Genomic DNA, 13,152 nt, shown 5'->3' on the forward strand with positions numbered 1-13,152 from the left:
TTGTAAATGGCTCTCTTTGTAAGGAGGAGACTTGCATGGTCAACCTTTCTACTTTTTTCTTTTCCCTCTTGCCTTCCACGATGAGACTCTTTTCTGAAAGTTAATTTAATATTTAAGTAACAAAAAGCTAAAAGAGTGCATTAACTTATGAGATGAACATATAGAAAAAGAATCCCCCAAACCTAATAATACCCTACTATTCTCCTGAGCACAGTTTTGAGAAGCAAATGACATAAAAGACGATAACACTTGATAAGTTAATAGAGCACCGTAAGTTTTTTTTAGAGTAAGATTTTACCTGAAAAACTCACAGGAACCCAGTTTAAGAAAAAAAAAAATCAGAGAGCAAACACATTTTTATCCAACTAAAACCACTGCTGTTAAAGATAGTCACTATTTGTGAAGAAATGTAATCTTAGCTCTCACTGTTTAATTTTTGCTTGGACATAATCCTATTTATTAACTGATTTAAAGTTTGCTATATATCACAAATAGCAAATTTAGATTGGAAATCTAAGCACTTCAAAAGACAGAGAACAGTAATAATTTAATAAATTGTCAAAAGATACAAAACAAGGACGTCCAGTCAGAAGAGCCTGGAATGATTGATAAGATAAAACTACACAAGCTTACACTTTAATGCAATCAATTGAGAGAGCATTACTTTTGTAGTTTAATAAATGATGTTTATCACAACAGCCATAAAACACTTTGAAAAAAGTTAAATTCTGTCTAGTCCAGACTAATTAAAAAAAAAAAAAATATATATATATATATGCACTTCAAATTTAAAACATTAAGCTTCATTAACCTAAAGCAATTTACCTAATCACTAAAAAAAAGTCAGATAAACACATTATTAGAGGTACTTCCATTCAAATGAATGCCTGTTTTGTTCAAGGCTATACTCAGTATTAAGAAGGGATGAATAGATGATTAAGACACTGCATATCTTTTGCGAGGGATCATTTTACTAAGGAAATGAGATACATTATAATCCAACATAGATGATGATAAAACATCTTTAAATTATGTTTAGAGTACCGTGGTGTCACATCTTACAGCAACCTCAAACTCTTAGGCTTAAGCGATTCTCTTGCCTCAGGCTCCCAAGTAGCAGGGGCTACAGGTGCCCGCCACAATGCTGGGCTATGTTTTGGTTGTAGTTGTCATAATGTTTGGCAGGCCCAGGCTGGATTCGAACCCACCAGCTCCGGTGTACATGGCAGGCGCCCCAGCTGCTGAGCTATGGGTGCCAAGTCAATGATATAACATCTTAAAGATACAAATAAAAGTTCTGTGAGTTAAGAGCTTATTTTTGGACTGGTGAACAAGATCAAAGTATTGGCGCTGGCTCTGAAACAGACAGGTTAAGATTTGAGGATATAAAGATTTATACAGAAAGAATGAGTCAGGAGAAAGGGATTATCAGCAGGTATGTTCTGGCCATGTTATAGAGAATGAAGAGTGAACAAACTAAAGCAATCTGTATTACTACTGGACTTCTCTTAAACCATTTACTTGCTATGATTACCAACTGTACACTAATGACTTCCCAAGTCAATCTTCAGTCCAGAGCTTTCTTCTGAGACTTTTGTCAACTAACAGTCATCCCTCAGTATTAGTTATTTCCAGGATCCCCCTCAGATACCAAAATCCACCGATTATCAAGTCCCTTACATATTATTTGCATATAACCTATGAACATCCTCTAGTATGCTTTAAATCATCTCTAGATTACTTATATTTCATGTAATGTAAATGCTTGTACTGTATTTTTAGGGAATAATCAGAAGAAAATTGTACATGTTCAGTATAGACATGACAATACAGTTTTTTTCCTTGAATATTTTTGATTCACTATTGGTTGAATCCATAGATAAGGAACCTACGGATATGGAAAGACAATTATATATGCCTGGCTGCCGCCTGGACAGCTCCACTTCATCCTGCAGGCACCTAAACTCAACACATTCAAAACAGAAGTCATAATCATCTCCAAACCTGATCATCTCAGTAGATTTTCCTTTCCTTTCATTCCATCCAGCTGCCAAAGACATTAGAGTATCTTTTACTGGTCATTTCTCTCATCTCTCCCTACCCCCAAAACACTGTTTTGGCTCATCTGACACTTATTTAGCAAGGACTTCATTGACTGATTTCATTGCCTTGCTTCCATGATGCTTTAGTGCCAGAGTTCAGATTGAAGTAGGACAAAATATTCAGATTGAAGTAAGACAAAAATTTTCACAATTCTAGTCCCACAAACACCTCAAATCAGTAAAAAGAATAATCATAAATCAGAATTCTAATATCCCGCCTTAGAGGATCAATGTTTTAAAAAATCATGTTTAAAAAAAAGACAATTTATATATCCAGAAAAAACACAGCACTCTTTGAATTATCACCAAGCGTCACCATGTTGGTCATTTAGTCTGTTTACATGACTTTTTTTTCTGACATAATCCGGTCTCTTCCCTCACAGAAAGATTAACAAACAAAAAACTGGATGAAAAACTGCTGAGTCTTTTGCTAGTAGTGAGGTACTGCAACCAATTTTCAGTATGTATCATTAAAAAACAACTTATAGTAATTAGGCAAAATTTATAATTAAAAAGCAGTGCTGTACTTTAGTATAGACATGCTCCTTTCTTAGGGCACATATCACACCAAATAAATTAAAAGTGTACCTTGCAATCTCAAACCAGATTATATTTATAAAATGCTGACCCTGGGCTGACTGAAGCTTAAAAGAAACTAGCAGTCTGCGTTTGGGAAGAGCAGGTCAACCTCTTCACAAGTTTGGCTGAGTTGCAGTCATGTCCGAAATAAAACAAGACTGGGCCACTATCAAAGAATGCTAAGAGCTGTGACTTAACTTTCTAAATGTTGAAAATATCTCCCAAAGCTGGTGCTGCCTGGGTTATCTTGGATAAACTGACAAGAGTACCACTCCTTCACTCTGTCAAGTTGTTTCACACTTCCAGTCAAATAAGGGTTTATGGCTCCGAAACTGAGAGCTAGAAACTCAAGCTCCGGACTCACATTTAACTTTCATGGTTCACTTCCCATTTTTAACTACTTTCTGAAATAGCAACAGCTTTCACTGATGTTTCACAGTGAAAGAAACTCTCCCTTGAAGGAAGTTCAGTGCAATAATATTTTGAAATATTAAAATATTTCTAGGATACCATCAATAACTTCTAACTCAAGGCGTGATTATATGAAAGACCTTACAATAACTTCGAAAAGCAAAAGATGTGTAATGAAATTAACAAATTAAAACATTCACTTACCAACTTCTAAAGTGCACACAAGTTATTTTTTAAAAAACAGATCTGAAACTTACAAACTTCCTGTCAAATGACGGAACGTTAAGACCGTAGAGCGCGGGCAAGCAGTCAGCTGCACTCCAAAATACATCATAACCACGCAAACAAATAGTAAAACAAAATCAATTCTATACCACTGCTCAACATTAAAGCAGATTTTTGCATATACTGTCGCTGAAAAAAATCCCTCCAGTTTAATGCCTGTAGGCGCCAAAAGAAAAGAAAACGGCTTCTTAGAAAAAAAAAAAAACTTCAGTCCGAAAAATCCATCACTTGGGATGCGACTTCCCCCTACCTTTCTCTTCCTCCTCCTCCTCCTCCTCGTCGTCGTCCTCGTCCTCTTCCTCGCTCTCCTCTCGCGGGCCAGGCATTTCGGGCTCCTTCTCGGACGCGGGCTGGGCGGCGCTGCCCTCTCCCTCCGCAGCTGGGGCTGAGGAAGACATACTGAGGACCTGCGGACCGGGAGGAAGCGGACGTCTCGGTCTCCGTGCTCGGGCGCCCAGGAACCGCGGCCTCCGAAACTGATGCGACCCTTCCAAGCCCCAGGGAGCAGCAGACCGCGGGAAACCCGACCTTAAAGTTGCCTCCTCCCGCAGCTGGGACAGCAGCGCTCGGTCCCCAGGGGCTGCTTCCTCCCGGCCCCGCCCGCCGTCCGGGGATTCCCCGAGGCGGGAACCCGCGCTCGCCCCTCCCGCCACCGCCCCCCCCGTCCGCGCACGCGCCCGCAAGCCTGCGCCGTCCCCGGGTCGGCCCGAGTCGTCCGCAGCTCCACGTCCCTTCCCCCGCCCCAGGCCGCCGTCCAAATGGCCGCGTCCCTCCCTCGTCGGCCTTAACCGGGGCGACCAGGCCTCCTGCCCCCGGACGCAGCCCTCACCACGGGTCCCGGCCGCCGCAGGCCTGGCGCGCGAGGGAACAAGGAGGCTCCGGGAGGCGGCGGCAGCCGACGCTGAGGAGAAGGCGCGCGGACCGCTGTCTGGCGTGACGCTCGCACCGCGCGCTCTGCTCCCTAGAATCAACAAGATTTTCAAAATGGCGGTTCGGGAAGGAGAGCGGGAATGCGGCGGCCAATCAGGGCCGCGGGCTGGGAGTTGGCGGGCGCCGGGCGGGGGAGGCGAGGCGGTCGGGCGCCTCCGCGGGAAGCTCGCGCGGGCGGGCGGGGCCCCGGGGGAAGAGGGGCTCCCGGGCTGCGGGCGGAGGGGCGCGCGCTCGGGGCCGCGCGTGCTGCGCTTGGAGTCCCGGCGGCGTTCGGGCCAGAGTGCTGACTGGAGCGGGCGGCGGGCAGGCCTGGCTGCGCGGAACGGAAAGTCGCTAGGGGGCCTTCATGTTTTATTGTCTCCGCAGTAGCTTCCCAGTAAAGATGATGAGCAGTCCTGGGCCAGGGCGGGGGTGGGTGCGGGTGGTGGTGGTAAAGAAGTTTATAGAAATCCCCTGAAGTCGCTAGCTATAGTGTTTTACGGAGGGGGGGGGCGGTACTACTCCATGAGAGTGATCTCATCTCTTTAGTGCCCCAGGCGTGATGCTTGACGATGACTCTCAAATCTGTATTTCTGAGGACCCCGTCGCTGGTAAGGTGCACCGTAATGAAAAAGACCCTACCACGTAAAGTTTCACATATCCAGCAGCACCTAGTTACGCACCCGAAGGGGAAGTTCCCTCACCCGTATCCCGTCCCTCCTCTCTTGTTTATACTAGAGAATATACGGTAAATGACCGGTCTGGCCCCTTTTCCCGAAGTTTAGACTATTCCCGAAGTACCTTTTACACTCAGCGTTTCAAAAACTCTCGTCAGTTTTCCTTCCTCTCTCTCCCCCGCTTCTATATGTGATTCCTTCTTTTTCTTCCAACTCCTTAACCGCTAGGTGCTTAAAGGATCCTTTTACTCAAAGGACTTGATAGAAATATGAGCCTGAAATTTGCCTGAGAGACTCTGGATTAAAGGACAAAAAACCCCAGATATTTTTGTAATCCCTTTTTCCCTTTTGTGCCTCTTCCCAAATAAACAAATGTCCGTACCCTCAGGTTGTATGTCGTTTCCCATCCCACTGATTCTGTACAAATCCTATTCACTCTCTTATTGGGCTTGTGTTACAGCCGAGCTTCTCACTGGTCGCCACCTTCAGCATTGCCATTTTTACCCTTAACCTCCACTAGTCACAGGTGATCTTTAAAAAAACTTACCAAATTGAGTATTCTCTTGCTTAAAACCCTCCAATGGTTCCCTATCACATTTAGGATAAAATCCAAAATCCTTATGGATTGTAAAGTCCTACTAATCCAGCTGTTGGTGGTCTTTCTGATCTGTCTCTGACACAATTCCTGACGCAAGCTTTCTTTGATGTTCCTCTGCAAGGCCAAGGTCATTCCCTCTTCAGAGTTTTATACTTTACGTTTTTTTTCTGCCAGGACTGCTCTTCCCTCTGGCTCTTCATATGACTTGCCTTTTCACAACATTTTGCTCCAGGGCTTCTCCCCCATATCATCACTATTTCCTTACTATTCTTTCTTACCCATTCAGTCAAAAAATATTACCGGAGCACTTGCCCTCTGCTGGTCACTGGGAGCCAGTGCAGAACCAAGTACTTGCCGTCTTGTAGCTTTCATTCTAGTTGAGACAATGAACAAACAAGTGGATATATATTGTATGACAAATCATGATAAAAGTAAAGCAAATTAAAGGAGATAGGATATACAAGTAGGGAGGATGAGCTTTTCTTTTGTATATTCAATGCTTAAAGAAGGTCTTGTTAGTAAGATGACGTTTGAAAAGATCCTGAGGAAATCAGAGCAGTAGAAGCAGATATATTCTTTTTTTTTTTTTTTTTTTTTGAGACAGAGCCTCAAGCTGTCCCCCTGGGCAGAGTGCCGTGGCATTACAGCTCACAGCAACCTCCAACTCCTGGGCTCAAGCGAGTCTCCTGCCTCCGCCTCCCAAGTAGCTGAGACCACAGGCGCCCGCCACAACGCCCGGCTATTTTTTGGTTGCAGCCATCATTGTTGTTTGGCGGGTCCGGGCTGGGGATTCGAACCTGCCACCTTAGGTGTACGTGGCTGGCGCCTTAGCCGGTTGAGCTATAGGCGCTGAGCCAAAGCAGATATATTCTAAAGAGTTCCCCAAAGTATTAGATGTGAGGCATAAGAGTCAGCTAGAAGTTGACAATGACTCTGGGTTTTTGGTTCCACAACCCTACGAACAGAGTATTTATTGAGATGAAGAAGGCTTTGAGGGGTGAGAGTGAGCAGGACATTTTTGAGGTGGGAGCAGGAAGTAGGACTCACTTGTTTTGTTTTAGACATATTAATTTTGAGATTCCTGTTATCTAAATGGAGACTCAGAATAGGCAGTTCGATTTGAGAATCTGGCATTCAAGTGAAGAAGCACTAGCTCAAGATATAAATTTAGCAGTTGTTAGCATGATGGTATTTAAAGCCCTCAGACTGGATGAGATCACTAACAGAGTGAAAATAGGTAGTGATGAAGAGAGGTTCAAAATTGCACCCTGGAGCTCTCCAGTATTTAGAGGCTCAGGAGAGGAAGAGGAGCCAGCAAAGGAGGTGAGAAGGGAACAACTAACTGTAGCCAGTGGAGTGGGAAGAGAATCAAATGAAAATTGTGTCTCAGAAGCCAACTGGCAAAGGAGTATCTTCGAAGGAGAGAGTGATCAACTAGGTCACATGCTGCTAAAAGGTTAGGTGAGATGAAAACTGAGAATTGATCATTGGGTATAACAATGTTGTATTATCAGTGACACAGACAAGAGCTATTTCTGTGAGGTGGTGTGTATGAAGGTGCCAGGAGTGGTATAGAGAGACAGCTAGGCAAGGGATGGACTCAGACACTCTTTCCAGGAATTTTGTTGTATGGGGGAGCAAAGAGATGGAGCAGTAGTTGAAAGGGAGTGTAGCTTTTAAGAAGGAAGATAGTGGCTGGGCACAGTGGTTCATGCCTATAATCCCAGCACTCTAGGAGGCCAAGGCAGGTGGATTGCCTGAGTTCAGGAGTTCAAGACCAGCCTAAGCAAGAGTGAGACCCTGTCTCAAAAAAAAAAAAAAAAAAAGGTAGGCATTGTGACAGGCACCATTTACTTGGGAGACTGAGGCAAGAAGATTGCTTGATACCAAGAGTTTGAGGTTGCTATGAGCTATGATGCTATGGCATTCTACCAAAGGTTACAAAGTAAGACTCTGTCTCAAAAAAAAAAATGTTATTGTATGTTCGTATGATGATGGGGATGAATCAGTAGGAGAAATTTTAATGCAAGAGAGGTAGCGGGAGCCAGCCTAAAATAGGTATGTTATATTGTGTTCTCTGTAAACAGATGCTGACTCATAATTTAGGACACCAGATATTTATTAGGGGTCAAGACCTGTAAAAGGAAGGGGGAAGAAGCCAGACTGGGCAGAAGAAGAGGTCAAACTGCAAAGACAACCCAACAAAGCTTCAGCTGACCTCATGGGAAGATCAGGAACAAGTAATGCTTTTCAGGATATACTGAGTGGCTGGGTTTTTATCCCACACATTCCCAGTCACTGTAGGCAGGTGGCATTCAGGAAGGGTATGACCTAGTGAAGTGACTCTAGCTTTGGCAGACTCTGAAGGAGTTAACAGATAGAGGCTGTCTGCTGACCATGGTCTCTGCACCTGCATAGCAAATCCTTCTTTGAAGAAGGATCTGAGTGGCACATCTCCATGTCTGCCACAGGAGATGAGAGGAGATGAGATCTAGTGCACAAGTGGGAGAGCTGTCCTTAAGACAGTGGACAGAATCCACATATTAAGAGGAGGGAAGACAGAAGATATGGGTATAGACACAGGGTGGAAGTTGGCATGTGTAGTAGGAATTTTAGGATTCTTTTCTTTAGGTTTCTCAGTAAAGTCAGGAGCAAAGTTATTGACAGTGAATGTGGGAGAAGACCAGGGCTCCTCAAACTTTATTTAAAGTTTGGAGGGCTGGACTGTGGGCCCTGGGATGAGTTGGCTGCTAAGCAAGGCAGGCAGCAGCAAAAACACCCCTCAGGCTGGATAAATGTCCTAGGCGGGCTGCATGTGGCCCCTGGGCTATAGTTTGAGGATGCCTGGAGAAGACTATTGGAGGTTTCAGGAGGGAGGAAATTCAACTGGTCATGCAGAACAATAGGAGATGAATAGAGTTGCTATAGAGCTGCAAGGACCCATTGGGATCAGTAGCCTTTAAAGTCAATGTGAGACCAGTCAGCATTATTGTTTTTCCCCAGCCAAATTCAGCTCCTTGAGAGGAGGTGCAAAGACAGTAAAAAAAAAAAAAAAAAAAAAGAACCCTTTAATCGAGTTGGCATTTTGGCTGGCAAATAGGAAGAAAGGGGAGAAGGCAAGTGAGTTGAGGCTATGCATGGGGTAATGAAGATAGTGATAGACCATAGAGCCTGAGCTGAGTAAGGAGGAAATTAAGGGCAAGAGAAGGGTGAGACTTAGTGAGAAGGGGGCAGGACCAAGAAATAAGATCTTTATTTTTCTTTGTTACATTTATCACTACCACATTTTTAGTCTATTTATTATGTCTTCCTCACTCAGCTTTTTGAGGCTGCAAGGACTTTGTCTTATTAATTACAAAGCACAAAAAAAGCATTGCCTAACACATAGTAGGCAGTCAGTAAGTAAGTAATGAATGAATGCAAACCAAAATAAACTTTTTTATGAAGATCCAGAATATTTTCTGATTTATGTGATGAGAAGGTATAGTAGTCAGAATAAAACAGGGTCTTTTTTTTTTTTTTTTTGAGACAGAGCCTCAAGCTGTTGCCCTGAGTAGAGTACTGTGGCATCACAACTCACAGCAACCTCCAATTCCTGGGCTCAAGTGAGTCTCTTGCCTCCGCCTCCCAAGTAGCTGGGACCATAGGTGCCCGCCACAACGCCTGGCTAGTTTTTGGTTGCAGCCATTGTTTGGCGGCCGGGCTGGATTCAAACCCATGACCTTAGGTGTATGTGGCTGGCGCCTTAGCCACTTGAGCCACAGGCGCTGAGCCTAAAACAGAGTATTTTAATGGCATAACAGCAAAACTTAATTCTTGCTTTTTATAAAAGCTCTCTGTCAGTTCAGGCAAATCTCCCATTCCTATAGGCTGCTTTGATCTTATACATCTACTATCTTAACATAAATCCTTTATGTTCACTGTCTAGGGCATTGATTTTCAATCTGTGTGCCATGAAAATTTTTAAAGATTGTTAATTATTTTCAAAAGAAGTTCAAAGCACAGTAAGTATATTCTTTTTTTTTTGATCAACATAATTTAAGTGTGCCACAGAAGTTTAACTAGAGGTTCAAATTTTCGGTGAGATAAAATCGGTTGAAAAACACTGAGCTAGGTGAAATGAGCAGAAGAACTCATAACTACTGTTCTTCTGTGATTCTGCTCGTTGGCCAACAGCCGGATCAGTCACATGATCCAACCTAACCATAAAAACTGGACAAAATGGGAGTGCAGAGGGAAGATCTGATGAGTGTTGCTGTCTCTGCCACAGTGGGGCTAATAATCGTAACCATATTTGGTACAACTGGGATGAACAGGGACATGCCTGAAAATATGTGGATTTATTTTGGCAATTATTAAGATCCTCATTCTTAACATTTCTCTCTTTTGCCTGTGAGTTTTTACATATACTGCACACACATATTGATCTTTACATACTCATATGTAGCTCTTATATACACAGCTCGATCTTTCCCAGACTATAATCTTCCTTGGCAGAGATTCTGCACACGCTTTTATTATTCTATCGTGGTGTTTGGCGTGGTGCCTTACACATAGCAAATACTTTAAAAATATTTGTTTAAGGGGCGGCCCCATATGCCATAGGTGGTGGGTTCAAACCCAGCCCTGGAAAAAAAAAATTTGTTTAACTAAAATGCACCCCCTTTTGGTTCTTAGACAGTGGCATGAATCTGTCATCTGGGTGCTATTTAAAGACTGTCCAGCAATACCCACTGAGTAAATTAACATGGATTGAATAAGCTGATGACCAGATTCTTTTTTAAACCTGGTCGTAAATATAGTGACACATGTGGTTCTTCTAAAAACAAGATATCATACCCTGGTTTAGTGAAAAGAATTAGTCAAAGTATACAGTTTAGTAATTTGAGATTGGATTTGAAATCTTAATACAACAGTCTGCAGTCGGTTGATAATAAACTAGTTGTCCTAGCCTGACAGTGGCCAGGGAGAACTACTCAAGGTAAGCAGCTGGAGAGGGTAAGGGGAATGGTGGTGAGACTTAGAAAACTTGGAGAACCAAGGATGAGTAGTTACTAAACTTTTGTTCCTCTTAACTAATTTTTGTTCTAAATATAGCAAATATTATTTGTAATTTAATTAATTTAACTGTTCTGTGGAATGAGACCAAAGAAATAGAGAAGCATACAGCTTCGGTATTATTTCCCTCATTTGCTATAAAATAAGGTCAACTCTATAGAAGGGAGCCGTCTTTGTTTATGGACTAAGATTCAATGCTTAGGTTCTATTTAACGCTATCACTGTTGGGCAAGTTATAAAATCACAGTCAGAACTATGTCTTCCACTACAAGTTGGCTAGATATCAACATTGTCACAAGACTGTCAGTTTGGGGTATTCTCTTAGAGTATAGATATTTCTAACGAAACTATTTCTATAAATCTTATTTTTAATCAAGACTTACAAATAAAACATTTCTTGTTCTAACTTATTCTTCATTTAAGGGAGCTTGAGAAGGGTGCCTGCTCCACAGGCAGCTTGGGTTTAAAAAATTAAATTTAGAATAAACAGATGTCTTCAAATTAGGAAAAGAAAAAGCTTTTTCTTTTAAGATGATGCCACCTCTTTATAACTTTTTTGAAAAGTATATCTGTTGTATCTCTCTCCTATTCACATCCTAATATAATGCAGTGGTTCTCTAGTGAGGTGGGAGCATTGCAGTAATTTAATAATGTCTGGAGACATTACTGGTTTTCATACCTGGGAGGAAATGCTACTGGTATCTAGTGATTAGGGGCCAGGAATGGCACTAACCCTCCTGAAATGTACAGGAAAGCCTTGCAACAAAGAATTCTCTGGTTCACAGTGCCCAAAGTGTTGACATGGAGAACTCTGAACTCTTGCAATGTATTTATTTTTCCTACTACTCCTCTAAACTGCTCTCATAAAGGGAAATAGTGACCAACCAGTAGTTAAGTTGAAAGGCCTCTTTTGAATATTCCTATAGTATTGCTTTGATTCTGTACAGCATTTGACCTATTTACTGTCTTCTTTCAAAAATTTTTCTTCTTGACTTGCTGGTGGTGATTTCTCTTCGTTCCCTTCCTTTGCTAGCTATTCTGTATCCGGTGTTTGTCACGGATCCACCACAGGCCCTTAGCTTTTATACATAATTTCCCAGGTGCTCTCCTTCGTATCTATGATATCAGTGGCCTCCAGATTAATACAGTCCAAATCCATATGTGTAGCAAGTTAATTTCTTCTGGAATATGTGTACTGCTTATTAGATAACCTTCATTCAGTAGCCCATCAATATCTGAAATTCAACATATTAAAAACTAATCCCATTCTCTTCTCTAGCAAATATCTCCTCTCTTTTACTGATTCATTTAACTGCTTTGTTGTCCACTTTGTTGCTTTAGCTTGATGATTTGAAGTCATCTTTGGCCTCTCCCTCTTTTCAACTCCCCACATTAAGTACTCTAGATTCTAAACCTCAAAATATCTCTCATACCCACTCCTTTTTCTTTCAGGCTATATCAGCTCTCAACTAAACTGTTATGATTGTCTCCTTGCTAGTCTCCCTGAAGCCTCATCCTTTCCCTTACTTACTGAAAAACTAGTTCACCAAACAAGGATTGCAAGTCCTATAGACTAGCTAGTATATTTGTCTGACAAACACAGATTAGTCTATTAAGACTCAAAACATTGTCTTTTTTTTTTTTTTTTGAGACAGAGACTCACTTTGTGCCTTGGGTGGAGTGCCATGGCATCCTAGCTCACTGCAATTTCAAACTCTTGGACTTAGGAGATCACCTTGCCTCAGCCTCCCAAGTAGCTGGGACTACAGGTACCCACCACAAGGCCTGGCCAGTTTTTCTAGTTTTAGTAGAGATAGGGTCTCACTTTTGCTCAACCTAGTCCCGAACTCAGGCTCAGGCTATCCGCCTCTTTTGGCTTCCCAGAGTGGTAGGATTACAGGCATGAGCCACTATGCCCGGCCTAACATTTTCTTTTTGAAGAAACATTCTTCATGTTTCTGAATCTGAGACTCCTTTCCCTCCCCCCTATATTGTGCTCCCTCAGTACATTGCTTATATCTTTATTATGGTATTTGTGAAATTATACTGTAATTACTTATTTACATGTCTGCCTTTATAGTGAATATCTACTGAATTGTCTTCCTAGGGTATCCATTCTAAACAGTTGTCCTTCCCTTCAACCTCCTCAAATATCTTTCCATTCTTATTTCCAGTCCTATAGTCATAATCTGTATAATTAGATGAAAAACTCTTGTAACATCATGACTATGACCCACATAAGGACAGGTAGTCCTAGGAATTTGGGATTGAGAGAAAGATCATTTTTATTTTAATTGTATATGTAACATATAGGACTATAGGTAGTCCTAGGAATTTGGGATTGAGAGAAAGATCATTTTTATTTTAATTGTATATGTAACATATAAAGTTAGAAACTGTAGGGACCAGTTTTCTGCCATAAGAACTGGAGAACATTCTACAGCAGTGGTTCTCAACCTTCCTAATGCCGTGATGTATTTTCATTGTTACAGAGGGGTTGCAACCCACAGGTTGAGAACCACTGTTCTACTGG

At 42.1% G+C, this 13,152-nt stretch overlaps 1 protein-coding gene across 1 annotated transcript in view; it reads right to left on the bottom strand.

Moving 5' to 3' along the window:
• DEK (DEK proto-oncogene) overlaps nt 1-4,652 on the bottom strand; it is a 29,893-nt gene extending 25,241 nt beyond the window's left edge. Inside the window, exons 1-3 of the mRNA XM_012804236.2 lie at nt 4,207-4,652; nt 3,628-3,784; nt 3-93 (exon numbers count right to left, since the gene is read on the bottom strand). Coding sequence (XP_012659690.1) covers nt 3-93; nt 3,628-3,775 — 239 coding nt within the window. The 5' untranslated portion in view covers nt 3,776-3,784; nt 4,207-4,652. The remainder of the gene's footprint in view (nt 1-2; nt 94-3,627; nt 3,785-4,206) is intronic.
• Between the last annotated feature and the right edge of the window lie 8,500 nt (nt 4,653-13,152).

Source organism: Otolemur garnettii, unplaced genomic scaffold, assembly GCF_000181295.1.
Source record: "Otolemur garnettii isolate 467f Iridium unplaced genomic scaffold, OtoGar3 scaffold00026, whole genome shotgun sequence".
Taxonomy (NCBI): domain Eukaryota; kingdom Metazoa; phylum Chordata; class Mammalia; order Primates; family Galagidae; genus Otolemur; species Otolemur garnettii.